At 38.5% G+C, this 15,587-nt stretch overlaps 1 protein-coding gene across 7 annotated transcripts in view; it reads right to left on the minus strand.

Annotated features, from left to right (window-relative positions):
* Positions 1 to 15,587, minus strand: part of CEP295 (centrosomal protein 295) — a 43,603-nt gene that overhangs the window by 18,040 nt on the left and 9,976 nt on the right. For 5 of the 7 annotated variants that reach the window (XM_069015393.1, XM_069015402.1, XM_069015377.1 and 2 more), the window contains 12 exons: positions 15,116 to 15,229; positions 14,081 to 14,221; positions 12,783 to 12,966; positions 10,752 to 10,943; positions 9,639 to 9,863; positions 8,266 to 8,396; positions 6,580 to 6,792; positions 5,414 to 5,502; positions 4,213 to 5,281; positions 3,094 to 3,265; positions 2,800 to 2,952; positions 1,152 to 1,373 (listed from right to left, as the gene is read on the minus strand). In XM_069015393.1, the coding sequence (XP_068871494.1) occupies positions 1,152 to 1,373; positions 2,800 to 2,952; positions 3,094 to 3,265; positions 4,213 to 5,281; positions 5,414 to 5,502; positions 6,580 to 6,792; positions 8,266 to 8,396; positions 9,639 to 9,863; positions 10,752 to 10,943; positions 12,783 to 12,966; positions 14,081 to 14,221; positions 15,116 to 15,229 (2,905 nt within the window). The remainder of the gene's footprint in view (positions 1 to 1,151; positions 1,374 to 2,799; positions 2,953 to 3,093; positions 3,266 to 4,212; positions 5,282 to 5,413; positions 5,503 to 6,579; positions 6,793 to 8,265; positions 8,397 to 9,638; positions 9,864 to 10,751; positions 10,944 to 12,782; positions 12,967 to 14,080; positions 14,222 to 15,115; positions 15,230 to 15,587) is intronic. The other 2 variants (XM_069015428.1, XM_069015383.1) reach the window with 2 other exon arrangements.

Here is a 15,587-nt window from a genome sequence, read left to right on the forward strand (position 1 = left end):
AAGCAGTCCTTACAAGACTGCACTGTTCCTTTTGACATTCTCAGTGGAGCGTGTTAAAAGCCTATGGTGGCTACTAGAAAGGGTCAAAGCAGAATGGGCCTGTCCTGAATACTAGCTGTGCACAGACTTTTCCTAGTCAGGAGACCCCCTCACAGCTACTTGAAAATTCTGGTGTCTGGCTCAACTCTAGCACTGTGTTAGTCTCACAAGCTGAGAGTCAAGCCCAATGCACTGTGAGCTGATAGTCATAACTTCCTAATTAAATAGACATTGCAGATACAAAATAATTACCTGTAACTAAACAAGACAACAGGACACAAGGAAATGGAATGAAGCTGCATTAGGACAAGACTGGACATTAGGAAAAGGTTTCTCACTGAGAGGGTGGTCAGTCATTGGGACACATTCCCCAGGAAAGTGATCATAGCATTAAGGCCCATCAGAGCTCAAGGAGCAACTGGACAATACTCTTAGTCAATGGTTTTGTTTTAGGTAATCCTGGGAGAATCAGGAAGTTGGACTCGACCCTTATAGGTCTCTCAATTTGATATATTCTACATTTCTCAATTTTTATGTCTATCACATCTAAGACATGATTCTTTCTTTCTTTTTTTTGAGCTGACAATGACCTTAGCCTTCTATTCTTTTGTCTCAACCATATTTTTAAGTAATTTCTTACATACACTGATCTTTCAGAGGATATCTAAATCAACACACTAACACTCTCCAGAGGCCTTTTTAAGCACTGATTTCCTTTGTATCACTACAAGAATCATTGGGTATTGAATCAGGAACACCACTGGTCTGCCCAAAACAGGTTCCCACCTGCAAGACCTGCAAACCTTTACAATTCTAAAAGTTACAGATGAAAAGGACATGCCTTGGACAAGAAACTGTTGACTAGCAGTGTAGTGCAGTGTGGACTTGTTACTAGAATGGCAATGGATCACAAAAACCCAAAAGATAAAAACTCATTCATTCTGAGACAAGTGCTTATTGAAACATCCTTTTTTTACACTTAAAATTCAATAGCATTAAATAGCACTGCATGCTCTTTAACAACTCAGGTCATATTCTACAAATAAACAGCAGTAAAATAGCAATGCTGAATGGTGTTCACATAACTCCTTGAAGGAAGAGGATTTCCTCACCTGAATCATATGAAGTTTCAGCAGCCATCATCAGCAATTCTTGCAATAATCTCCCTGATGGATTAGTTTGCCTTGGACTTCCATTGGAGGCTTTTCCTTCATAGTTTGTTACGCCCAAAGGAAAGGTGCCTTCATGAAGAGCATGACTGTGATGTTTCACACATGCAAACTCCCCAGAGGCTGAAATCAGAGAAGTTTCTCCAGTACCAGCATCTGTTTTATCTGAATTTAAAACATTTGTAATCAGTTTAGGTATAGAAAAGAAGTGCTTTGCACGTCATGAGGAACATTAAGATGCACATTCTATTCTACAGAAATAACCTGCTGAATTTGCATGGTCCCCATTTTAATGAATTTAGTTGTATCACATCAGTGAACACATTTGCATCACAGTCTATGGATTATACAGGCTGAAAGATTATACAGATCATAGACTTCTCAAAAACTAATTCCTAACTCCACCAAAGTATTTCTTCAAAAAAAATTCAAACCATTTTTTCCACACAGCAAATCCAACAAAACTTTCAGTAACTTCTCCAGATCCAGAGGCAATGTAACTTCTCTGCTCTGGTTTAAAGATTTTTTTTCTCTACAACCTGGCCTGTGAAACAGCCCTTTTTGGCCACCCAACCCAGTAAAAATCTCAAGTTTTTACCACCTACCATGACCAATGGTTTGATAATATAGGAATAAATCACGTGTGGATCATAACAGTATTATACAGCTAAGTGTAAGTTACTAAGCCAAGTGCTTTTGGGAACATAAATATATTCTTCAGTCAAAACCTTACCCAACAGAACCTGCTATCTAATCAAGATACCAAATTGGTCAAACAAGAATTACTCTGTATAAACTGATGCTGACTAACATTAATTACTTTTCTTTAATTGAAGGATGTCCCATATCAGTTGTTTCATTATTTTGCTCACAATGAATGCCAGCCTGACAGGCCTATAATTACTCAGATTGTTCTGTTGAGCCCTTTTAAGAACACAACATAAAAAACTTTGTAAAATATGCATTACATTTTAGATCTGAAGAGACCTTGAAAAAAAAATTAAATGTTTACCTTTAGAAAACATGAGTTTGTTGTACCTGTTAATTAATGTTCCTTATAGAGAATTGCAAAGCATTGGCTGCAGACTGTAACAAATATATTTATAAAATTATAACTGCTCTTCAATTTTCTTTTTTTGCAATAAGTGTTTTTTAACTAGAAAAAATAACATAAAAAGATGGCCTAAAAGTTTCTGTAGCAGCTTGATACTAACATCTTACTTGAAAGATTTCACAGTCACTTTCCCAGTATGCTCAAAAGGTAAACATTCAAACAAAATCTACCAACTTCTCTTTAGAGTTATTGTACAACTGCCTACTAACACAGACCCTGCCCAAAAGAAAAATCAACAAGAAACTTACATCATGGAATAACCATGAATTCTGTTCTGCTGGTGAAATTTTGTTTAAATTATGATTTTCTAGACAGACGCTCACAGGGTAAACTTTTCTGAACTACAACTCACTTTGCTAGTTTATAAGTTATACCTTAAGAAAGGCAACAATATCAGCTATTATTTCCTAATCATCTCAAAGATTATATTCCTCCAAACTACTCATAACAGCATTTATTATGTATTTTATATATTACCTGCAAAAGAGAGGCTGCAACTCTTTGGTGTGTCTATCTCTGGTATAACACTAAGTTCATGTTGTTGCAAACCAAGCCCTAACTTGACTTTTGTCACTGGTGGTTTGGAAGATCTCCGCTTCTGTTCTCTACAGAGAACTTTCTCAGATTGGTCTGTAAAACAAAGTGGAGTATGTTGCAATAATATGTGTACACACACCCACATATCTCAAATTAACTTGGAGAGATGGAAGAGAACTCCATCTCAGCTGTAAACCAGTAAAAATTATAATGAAAAATAACACACAGCCTTACCAGTTTGCTCAACTGGACCAATGCACTGAGAAATCATTTCACTTCTGTGAAATTTACTCCTGCCACAATTCTCTTGCTGGTAGTTTTCTGAGACTTGGAACAAATCAGTTCTATTAATCCAGTCAGGCTTTTGTGCCTCTGTCACTTCTTCATTTGGGCACATACGTCTCACCTGAGAAGGGGGGAAGCAGTTTTATGTAAGATTATACTAATTTATCAAACAAGCATTTTTTCTTGTGTGTATTCCACATAGGACAATATTGAGCATGTTGAGAAAGCAGTTCGAGTATGCAGGATACTGGACTGATCTGCTTAGCTCACAAAAACATTTGGACATAGAGGAATTTTGCTTAGCTCTACAAACCGAATGCGCTAAAACGCAATTAGTTACATTTTCAAGGCCTTTGTGAGATTAGATCAGAGTACTCATCATTTTTACCAGAAACAATTTCTGAAAAGTCTGCTTTTACTTTTTCAGCTCCTGAATTCAAGAATTTTAGATGTTTGGAGACTGCAAAAATCAAAAGACAGGAACTCTACAGGGAACAGTTATTCTTCTAAGATGGCTTCAGTTGAAAAAAAAAACACGAGGGAAGGCAAAAGGAGGCTCTTTAGAAGCTCAAGAATAAACTTGGATCTTTCTTCTGTTACTGAGAAACAAGCAAATTACAAGTCAAGACTGCAGCTGCCAAACCAATTTCCTAGTGAGTACACACAAAAAGACAAGCTTTAAAAATAATCTATTCAAGATGCTTATGATATCCTTTCAGGTATTGTTTAAGTCTTTTTAATACGAGGGCTGTTTTACACATAGAGGTGCATTTATAGTTAAGAAGACAACTCTACCTACAGGAATTTCAGACAACATAACAATTTCAATGGGCATTATGCTCAGAGACCAAGCACGGACGTTCACAGTATTTCTGTTAGACTGAACAAAACTGTTGGGGCTTACGGAGGAAAAGTACTGATTACAAATCACAAGTCCTAATTAAAATTTTCATTATGGTAAATCACCTAAAACTATCAACATGGGGTAGTCTGCTAACTGGTAGCATTGACTCACAAGTTTGATCACCTCTTAGACAATTCCCCATGCAAAGTGTTTGTAAAGCTTACCTGCTTGTTTAGAAATTCTTTCAAAGCCTCTTGCTGTCTCTGCATCTGCTCCTTCAATTTCTCTTGCTTCTGTAAAAGTAGTTGTTCCTGTATTCTCCGTTTAGAAAGAAGAGCTTCTCTCTGTGCATCTAGCTGCTCTTGCAATTCTTTCAAATACTTTTGCTGAGCTTGGATGCTTTCTGATGAGGCCAACACTCTGTCCCTTAAATTCAATATACCAGAATAATTTAACAAAGATGCATCTCCTGGTTTTGATATCAAGAATTCCTCAACACCCTGGGCTTTAGATTCTCCATGTGCTAGAATCATGGGTTCAGAAGAACTAAGCAGTCGATCAGGGCTTGTTCCACTGCTGCTCTCTACAGATCCCTGCTGACAGGCTAAAGGATCAGCCAAGGCTGATCTCTTCGTTGCTGGCATGAGGGATGTCTTAAATGGATGCTCTTCTCCAACTTCTGTCTCTTTCTGATAGTTAGGTATCTTCTGAGCTAACTCTTCAGAGTGCACTGTTTCTGAAAACTCAGAGGAACTTTCTGCAGGCAACACAAATCTAACATGCTGTCGCTGTGCTTCTGGTTGTGTTCTTATTGCAGTGACTCCTTTCCTGACTGACCCTGATGGTAACTGGGACTGGGATGGTTCTCTGATGTGATTACTGGCAGTTTTGAAGATTCCCACTTGCTCCTGTGAAGGAGAGTCACACGGCAAGTTAAACTCTCCATGCTTCAATTTTGATGCTTCTGAAAACTGCACTGATCTTCCAGGACAAATGTTATGCATTTGCTCTTCCTGCTTCTGTGAAGATGGTTTTTCCAACAGATGCAATGCTCCTGAAAATGCAGGTAATGACTGCACATGTTCTTGGGCATTGACTTGTTCCAATGCCTGGGATTGTGTTGGCTGTGGTCCTTGCCTCTCTAGGAGTGGCTCTGAGACAGGCTCTAAATTAATGGATTTTGTTTCCATTGAGATCAGAGGTGTTGCAGAAGTAGACAAGTACCTTTGCTTCAGTGTATTCTGATACTCCTGTAGATGCTTTCTAGCTTCTTCAATGGTCTGCTTGTGCAACCTGAACAGAGTGAAAACATGAATCTTTTCAGAGCAGTGCAGAAAGAAACATCAATTTCAATAACCAAAGCAATTCCAATTACTTTGAACAGGCATTCCATAAAGACACTTCACAGTCCATAAAGATGCTTACCTTTTTTGCTGCAGAAGGTGTTGTTGAAAATTACGGATCATCCGTATATGACTGTCTTCTCTTGGACTCCTGGTTTCTGATACAGTAGTCTAATCAAAATAAAATAATTTTAATTGCACATATACAACTAACTCACAGAAAACTATTATGGCAACAACCGTAAGCTGTGTGTTCTTCCTAAGTCTACAGAAGCCACTGGGTACCACCATGTTTGAAGTCTGTGAGATTTCAGCCTGAGGCAACGAAGCTAAAGGAGTTTCTAGAATGGATGGCCCACAGCTACAGTCTCTCTCTGCACACACCATCAAAGCCAATGGTGCTTACAGCAGCTCAGCCTAAAGAGGTAAATATACCCTGCAAACTCAGGGAGCAATGAGCCAATACAGCTGCACTTCCAAGGCAATCAGACTCTCAAAAGAGTGCAGGTTGTGCAAATGAATCAAGATTTTATATATAAAGAAGATTACTTTCCTTCAACATCCTCCATAAATTTCTTTTCTTTAAGTAGCTGTTTGAGATTTAAACAGACAGACAGAGGCAGATTTTTGCGAGTTTTTTTTCCCACTATGATTTCTTTTTTCCTTCTTGAAAAACATTATGTCTACATGCCTTCATCATTATGTTACTCTAATCAGATTTTACTAACAGGCATTATAAACAGACGTGCTGTCCCTTGGACTATAGAGAGACAATACAATAGCAAAAGTCACAGAATCATAAAATAACAGAATATCTGAGTTGAACAGGACCTACAAGGTCATCAAAGTCCAGTTCCTGGCCTTGCACAGGACCATCCCCAAGAGCCACAGCATATACCTGAGGGCACCATCCAAACACTTCTTGAACTCAGAGGCTTGGTGCTGTGACCACTTCTCTGGAGCTGTTCCAGTGCCCAACCACCCTCTTGGTTAAAAATCGTTTTTCATAGCGTCTAACCTAAACCTCTCCTGACACAGATTCATGCCACTCCTTCGGGTCCAGTGATATCATGTGAAATAAAGCTTGTACACTAGAAAAGGAAGCTTTTATACATACAAACTTCAAATTCACAGCCTAAGAAATAAAAATTGTCTTGATTGATAAAGTTTAAAATTGGTAAATGGTGTTCTTTATTTTTATTATAATAGTAATTAAAAACCTACACACAATTTTCTATAATTCTTCACCTCATGTTCCGTTTGGTTCTGCTGATCTGTGGAAGGGAGACTGTGGCTTTGCACCAGCTGACCTTGCTCTTCCTCTTCTTTTTTTTTCTTAGCCTCCTCCAAACAGGTTTGCATTTGGATCTTCAGATAATCAGCCTCCAAAAGAGCTTTCTCTTCCTCAATTTTTTTAATCAAGGTCAGCTGCTCCTGTTTCTGTTTCTCTATTTCCTCATTCTATCGAAAAGAAAAATGAGGAGGAATCTCTAGAACTGAATGACGAAGAAACCAGACTGCTCACACACCACCACCACACACAAACCTTTGTTTGAAATTACAGAAGAAATTCTATTGCTTGTGACAGGTATTTCCAAATTGCAACAGGCCTTTCTTTAAAAGTAGTTCCGAAGTTTACAGGAATAACTTTGTTTTACTGGCTCAGTATCTCTAACAATCCCTGAATCCATTTACTATTGCATTATTACCTGTTCTCAAATTAATAAGATAAATAAAATCAGAATCCATTCAAGATATGTTATCACTTTCCAAAGACTGCAAAAGAAGTCCTTTTCTTAGAGTTACTTGAGAAATCTATTTTGCATTTCACTGAGTTTTTCATCAGTGTTGAACATATTTAAACGTTCATTCAAGCTTTACAAAAGCTTCTGAAATAGCTAATGTATAACCACTTTGAGAGCAGTCCATAAACCTCTGAAGTAGTCTGTTTATTCTTTCCATGTACCTATCAGCTACAATTCACTTAGATCCACACTTAGCATATGTGCTTTTAGAATGGAAGCAAAGAAAAATTTCAAAGTATTGGCAAAGATGAAGTGGACAACAGCCTTTAATGACAATCTGAATGGGGATGTCAGGAAAAGCAATCCGAGAAAAAGCTGGACCTGAGAACAGTTAATGTGGACACAGCAACCTGTACACCTGGCCAGCTGAAAAGTGGGAAGAAATGGAGGTAAAAGAAAGTAGCCACACTTTCATAAAGGATTTGTTGCTTGGTTTTTTTCCTAAAATATTACTATTTTGTCAAATTTTCGTTTCCTTTATTTCTGAATGTAAACTCCACAATTTAAGGCTGCACTTAGACCCAAATTTCAACTTTTAACTGGTAAACCACCACGTAACAGCTGGTAGGTCTCTAGGGATACAACAAAAATTAAAATACAATGAAACACATACACAATACATATAATGAATAATACACAAAGTTACTACTTGTTAAATATAATAGACATAGCATTCCCAGGGACACAAAAAACTTTCTGCATCTGCTTCCTAGATAACCAGAATAAAAATTACTCAAGGTTTGTATGCTTTTCCTGTCACTCTAAACACAATCCCATAGACTTTCCTACATTATTCCACAGGGTTAATAAAGTTTTCAGAGTTGTATATTGCTGACTATATCCTCCCTTCACAAAACAAAGGTATTCATGTACAGCTGGGATTCTCATTTAACCATGGTTGCATCCCTTGCCTACAGCACTTGTTAGATTTGAAGGAACTGGGGGTTTCCACTATTCTAAATTTCAGCTACAGCTTTGCTGTTTTTGAAAAGTATAAAAAATGTTACAGTAAAAGATTAAATGTTAAGAGCACCTATGGCTGCTGAATAACCTGAAACACTTTAAAGTCCTCTGTAAATCATTTTTTTTACACTACAACTGAGATAGGAATAAATACAAACACACTTACCCACTTCTGTCTCTCCTCTTCTATTCTAATTTTAGCTGCCTCTTCCATTCTGGTTTTAGCTGCTTGTTCTTGAGGATGGATTAGAACTGACTTTTCACCTGCAACTGTATTTTCCAACATTTTCATAGGGTCTAAAATATACATGTTATTTGGTGTAATTGCAGTCAGAGCAAGCCTTGGATCTTCTTTACATCTTGCTATACAGTTTCCCAATATCTCTAAACAAAGGCATAAGCTGCTCTTGAAAAGATCTTTATTTTACTACTCTGCCTGTCTCCATAATCTGGAAAATCAGTTTTTTATATTATTTAAGTCTTTAATGGCCCTTTATTATGTGTCTTTCTTGAATACACAGTAATGTCCCAGCTTCAATGAGACCGAAAATTACTTTTAACAGATTACTTGGGAGCCCAAGAGCAAGATCATCCTGAAGAATCAAAAGCCACACATTAACCTCTTGGAACAAAGAGGGTCTAGAACTGGCAGTCACTGGGCAAATGATGTAACATTTGGCTATTGCACAAAAAGCAAGCCTCAATCCTGTACTGTTAGCTTCAAGAGCAGCACATTTTCCCCAAGGCATGGTTTCACTCATGCTGCACTCTCCAATCCCTAGGCATTATGTTGGCATAGCCAAGTACATGATTGAACTAAATCACTTTATCTTGTTTAAAAAAACAAGTACCCTATCAAAGCAAAAAAACCCAAACAACCAAAACACCTGCCACAACTTGATGACTTTAAAACTTCAGAAATCCCACTCAGCATACACGATCACCAACTTCAGCACTAGCCTAACCAGAAGTGCACCAAGGACAGACATGGGAAGTAACCCCAAGATGATTTGGCTACCAAACAAATGCAATGTCTAATTGCTATAAATTCCAATTTTACACAAAAGGCTTTTTGGAATGGTGCCTAAAAGCAGAGAAAACTAATCAGCTTATGCTTGTCTTGGGCATTTACAGCTGTGAATCTTCAAAGAAAGCAGCTTTTCCAGTTCAACAGGTACAGAACTTCAATGCCAACTTCTGCACTGAGAATTCTATCCCTGGAGGCAAAGACCTACTAAAGCATGGCAACACCAACAGTGACAACAATTTGGGTGAGATTTGAAGGATAGAAAGGTATTCTGGACATCTGTTCTTTTCAAGATCTCAGTGGACAAGTTGGAGTTAAGAGCAAAAACCTCTCCTATTTGTGGATGCAACAAATCCACAATGCCTCGTGGGCTCAGATAGGAAACTATACTTTCATTCACCATGACAAAACATTTATCACTGAAAGTTCATGAAACAGTTCTGCCACAGTCCCCCTGTACAAGTCTTTTTGCTGCTACACAACGAACTTTGATGCAAGTATGTACTACGTACCTTTGGCTTCAGATACTGTAATTTTCTGCTGCTCCTTGTTAAGTTCTAAATCATATAATGGTCTCTCTTCACTAGCAATTGTGCCTGATTCAAGAGTCTCAAATTCACTTTGACTCTCTTTCTCACTTTTTGATGTCCACTCCTCTTTTTGGCTTCTAATCTTGTTCAACAGTTTCTTTAAGGCAAGTTTTGATCGAGGTTGGCAGGATTTTCCTTCTTCATGCTCTATAAAGAATATACACTGTTAAGAGGTTTGGGTAATGAGCTTCATATCATAAAAAAAAACCCAACTATTTTTTTTTATTGCTTACAGAGTTGGACAAATAGCTCAGGTATATTTTTAAAATCTTAGCAACATTTTCTCTTACCTGCAAGAGAAAAGCAGTAATTTGTCTCTGCAAGCTATAAAAGAAGGGCTAAGCTGGATGCAGTGTTTTACAGTCAAACGGTAGCAAAAATATGCAGTACTATCCCCACACCTGCCCTCTGTGTTGTATCAGCACTGGCAACACAATGCACCACAGACCAAACACCAGACTGTGCCACCCAAGGGATGCAGAGGCGTTTGGCCAAGCAGCAAAGGTCACTGAGACACTTCTGGCTCACATCACATGACCCTGGACACACCACAAGCAAACAGGACACACTCATGCATCCGTTCCAGCCTACTCACAATATGCAGCAGCTCAATCACAAACCTGAACATAAAGGACACACAATAAGCAGACTATAAGCTTTAACTTTGAAATATCTCAAACCAGAAAATATTTAAGTTCACATAACAGCATCAGTCCATAATTTATACTAATTATATAGGAATAATTATGGCCACTAACAGTGTAGTTCTTACAACTGAAAATTATTCTTGGTATACTAATGAACTGAAGCATATTCAGAAAAAGACATCACATTTTCATTTTTAAATTCATAATCATTAGGGTATAATCATCTATGCTAAACATAAACCACACGATACTGAAATATTTTACACACATTAAGAAGTTTTACTAGTTAAAACATTTCAGTTATTACTCAAATTAATTTTTGATATACTAATCTTTTCTAATATAAAATGAAAAGATTTAAGTTAAATACGAAGTTTAGAAGTTTTACTTTCTGGTTCATTAGGGACCTTCTCTTCTATCACATGTTCTGATTCTTGTTGAGTATCACAAGGAAACTCTGGTTGAGTGTCACAAGCAGATTCTTGCTCCAAAGAGATATCAAGATCATTATCTTGAGCTCTGTTAGAAGGGGCTGGCAAAGGTTGTGGCTCAAACCGCAAAATCAGGTCTCCTTTCATGTCTAATTAAAAGAACACAACAAAATAAAATGACCATTTGGAATACAAAGCAAACAACATTGCCAGACTACACTCACACACAAATCCCCAGGAAATTCAAATATCAATAGGTTATTTCACAACAGATTCAATCCAACTTTTTTTCCCACCAAAACAGAAGATTCAAAACTGTTTAGATCAATAGCCATCCATTCATTCAGAACCTCCACAGCAGTGTCCACTAGAATATGCTATGTTTTTCAAAATAAAAGTTGATGGGATGAAAGGCTCATCTTTACACCAAAAGCAGCTCACAGGAAAAATTACACATGATCCCAGTAACTTCAACAGGGAAAAGACACACCCTGACCTGGCTGCTCACAAGGCTGCCACAGAAGAGTGATCACATGGTCCAGGTGTGAAATCCCAGAACATGGCACAACAAGAACTCTCCCATGCTCACCTTAGTGACTGAGGGGGCTATTGCCTACAAGGGATGTGGGGCACAGGGGAAGATGGAATTGTATACTTGTTACTTACGGGAGGAACCCAAGGCAGGGAAAGGAAAGGATCAAGTTAGTCAGGGGCAGAACAAGCATGAGATAAAAACATAAAAATAGTGAGATAAAATGAGACACTCAGTACACTCGTCTGGCCATGCACTGTGCCCAACAGTCTGTTCTGTATTCTCACTAAATTCCACTTGTAGCTGTTTTCCAATGTGAGGAACACTATATTTTGTATGCATGTGTGTGCATAGATATATAAGGGCCAGCAACTGGAATGGGGACCAAAAGCCACAGGTGCACCTGTGTCTAAAGCACTACCACCTGCAGAGGTCATAATGAGTGCATTTAGGTGAGTATGAGTATCAGCATGCAATGGCTAGCAAATCACAAGCCAGACTAGCCAGTAAGAATGGTAAGAGGCTCAGGAGTTATGCATCAGGCAGCTGTAAGACTGGGCTGGGTATTGCAGAGGCCAGGGAATCTACAAGTTGCCTAGTGGAGGGATCAGGAGATCCAAGCATTCAAGCCAGCTACAACGGAGATGAAGGGATCCTAAGAAACCTGCCAGCACATGTGTGTGCATCTCCAAGATTACAAGAGGATCCAGGATCAGCTACTGGGCAGACTGAGTATGTAAGGTCAGTTCCCACAGGAATCCATTGCCTGTGCATGTCTGTGGATATGCTCACATGCCCAGCTGGATCTGTGTAGCAACAACTGGAGTGGAGCAGCAGATCTTGGGGGTTCACATGCCTCGGAGTCAGCAACTTCAAGATCAAGTCTTCTTGATCCTTAGAAGACTAAGGATCAAGGGCCAGCTGCCAGGTATGAGTGAGTGTCTAAAGCTATTCACCAAGTGATCCACAGGACACATTTGAGCACATGTGCATCTGAGTGCATACACAAGTATGAGAAGTAACTTAAGGCCCCAGGCTCCAGGATGAATGGCTCTAGGTAGACTGGCTAAGACCTATGGAGGATCTGTAGCATAGCAGATAGAGACCTGGGATACAGAGGACAACTACTGGATAGACTGAGTGTTTAAGACCAACTGCTGGAGGGATCCATACCATATGTACAGACATATATCCCACTAATAGGCCTTCACCTTGATCAGCCAGAGCAGTAAACAGAAGGAGGCCATTTGTGCTGTTGGTACTTAATGCGAGTGCTGTGTTTTCCCTGTTGGCCTGCATGGCCCCCTGTGTTTATGTGCCCTGGAAGGCTGCTTGGGGGTGTGCCTACTGTGAATACACACACAGCCTTGCCACCGGCTGGACCTGGGCAGAGGCAGCTGCAGCAGCCTCTCCTCTACTGGGTACCAGATTCAGCAACCTCCAACAAAGAACTTACTCCAGTCTTCATTGTACATTTCTTCAAACGCAGACTCCAGTTCTCTCTGCCTTTCTTCTTTTATTTCCATGCGTTTGTATGGTGGCACTGAAAGCTGAGGTGGCATCTGTGCGACAACCTGTCTCCTGCGCATCCGGTCCTGAGCTTGCATTTGCTCCAGTTCTTCCAGGAGCCTTTTCCTGTCCTTCAAGTATAAAGAAGGGATAACATAAACCTTCAGTGCTCACATTCAGCCAGCCATGCAGCAGGACTGATACAAAATGCTTCCATTTGGTTACCACGATGTTTGTTTAATTTTTAATGTTCAAAGTTAATCTTATTCTAGGGAGAAAGTACTTCCTTGGGAGAAGGCTGTATCAGACCTTTAGACATAGGAGTCATCAATACTAACTAGAAGATCTGATGTTAAATAAAGGATCAGACTCAACACCTGTAGGCCAACTTCCCTGAAGAAAATTAAATCTTCTGTTTTATAAGGTAAATGAGCACTTCTTTTGGCAAGTGACTTTTGCTAGTACATAATTCAGCAATTGCTACTTTTTAAGATGTAATCTATATAGTCTCTGGCACACTGAGTACACGTGAAAACTATTAAAAAAAAAAAAAAGTTTGTTGGGGTTTTTTTTTCTGTTAATTTCAGGACCACCAGTAATATTTCCAGAAACCCCCATTTTAGTTTGGTTACTCATTCAGGGTTAATCATATCTCAGGTGATACAAAGGAAGCTTTTGCTTTTTCTAGCCACCAAAAATACTTGTGAAGCTAACAGACAATAAAAGTTTTTCAAGTGTAGCAGTCAGTACAAAGACTTTTCTCAGTAGATCAGTTTTTACTTCTTAAAGGAAACAATTTCAACACTTACAGACTTGCACACTAACAGAATGTCAGTCTTTAAGTAAAAACCTTGAAAAGCTTTCAAAAAATAAAAAGCTCCGTTACCTTCTTAGCAATAATTTTTTCCCCTGAAGTACAGAATAACCAACTCCAACTAAAGCTAATGTGGAAAAGTAGAACTCATCACATATTAGAAAAGTTTTGCTTGACTATTACCTATTCATTAATAGTTGGTCAAACATTCATATAACAAAAATTAGAGGATATTCTTTCATTTTCACTTCTCCCAGATGCCAAAATAAGTAAACATATTTTGACTTTTTTGGTTTTTTTTCAAAGACATTCTGCAAACTTCATTTAGTTCATAAATTTCTCTCCTGTAATTCCTTTATTCATCACCTACCTACAACTTATTTGACAGTGGTCGTTCTGACATTAAAAACAGGCATAACTACTTTGCCTACCTTGGCCAACTGGATCTTCTTCAAGGCATGACTTCCTCTAACATGTGCCTTTTCAAGCTGCTTTCTTCTCTCCCTCTCTGCCTCCTTCTGTAGTTCCTCCAAACGTCTCCCCTCTTCTTCAGCAGCTAAATGAGCATCTGGCTGGCAGTCAATCAACAGTTTAGTCCACAAAGTTCTTTGATCATTTAAAGAATATGTAACAACAAATAAATGAATAATTCTGCAGCAAAAGCACTTCAAAACCAACATACAATGCCATATGAACATCATTGAATGTTTATGTTGCAAGCAGGACCAAGCTCATTTTTTTTACCTTTGGAAAAAATGTGTATTTACATATTTCATAAGTTTAGGTGTCAGAGTTTTCCAGTTTCAAGCTGTACGAGGGATAATAATTTATATGATTTATTTGTTATAGCAGAGTGGTTATTTCTCCTACAATGTATGGTAAAGTGAATAATACGGTCAACATTACAGATTGAGTACTTCTATCCTCATGGTTTTGTTTTAACCAAGGGGAAAAAAACCCTTGAAATATTTTCAATCTCATTTGGGAAACCTGAAACAATCTGCGATTTTCAAAGAAGAAAAATCTTACTAATGTGAAAATAAAAAATACTTAGGGGAAAAAAAAATTCATTGCAAATAAGCAAGGCAAATACAAGGCAAGGCTGGGAGTACATTGCTAAAAAGAGGGGAAGAGAGAAAAGCAGGGCAACTGCAGCTATCAATTCAGCATAAGCCGTAAGTCTTCCAATTTGGGTGTTTGAACATGATTCCAGTATTGTGACCCCACCTTCTTATAAAGGCCTGTTCCCAAAGTGCCAGGTGTGATCCCCCAAGTGACTGAGCACGTAACAGGCTTTACAAGTCTGCCCATCTGGGATTCTCTTTAGTAAGCTGTGTAAAAGCTGCTTTAGACAAGTTCATATCTTTAAACAGGTCCTAGAAAACCCAACAGCTGATATCCAGACACTGTATGCAATAAAGAAACATATATGTAAGCCTGTAGCACAAACTCTTGGAGCTAATCACCTGCTCTGCGTCCACTTCTCTGTCCACCAAAGCTTCAGAAATATGGTAACGGGTAACACAGAAGTTGCCAGCACCAGAGGGCTTCATCGCAACAATCTTTTTCACATCAAAACTCTAGGAAGAAAAGTACAACTACAGCTGTATCACAGAATATTATCTCCAGCAAAGCAACTAAACAGAAGTGATCCGTAAAGCTAAATTATTATTATTAAAAGAAATCCACCCCACCAAATTTTGTCCTGGAAATATTGTTTAAAACCTTATATACATGTAATAATTAATAAAGCACATCAGCACAAGGCAGATCTAGAGGACTTTAATAACTAAGAGCATCTAACAGTCTTAAGCAAACCCCTGCACAGAAATTGATGCTCATCAGTGTCATGTTTCAAAATTAATTTAAAAGCACTGGAGTTTAATGTACTAATACAAATCCCACTTACAACAGCTGTCACACTCACCTCAGAGCAGG

The sequence above is a fragment of the Aphelocoma coerulescens genome, chromosome 1 (assembly GCF_041296385.1).
Source record: "Aphelocoma coerulescens isolate FSJ_1873_10779 chromosome 1, UR_Acoe_1.0, whole genome shotgun sequence".
Taxonomy (NCBI): Eukaryota; Metazoa; Chordata; class Aves; order Passeriformes; family Corvidae; genus Aphelocoma; species Aphelocoma coerulescens.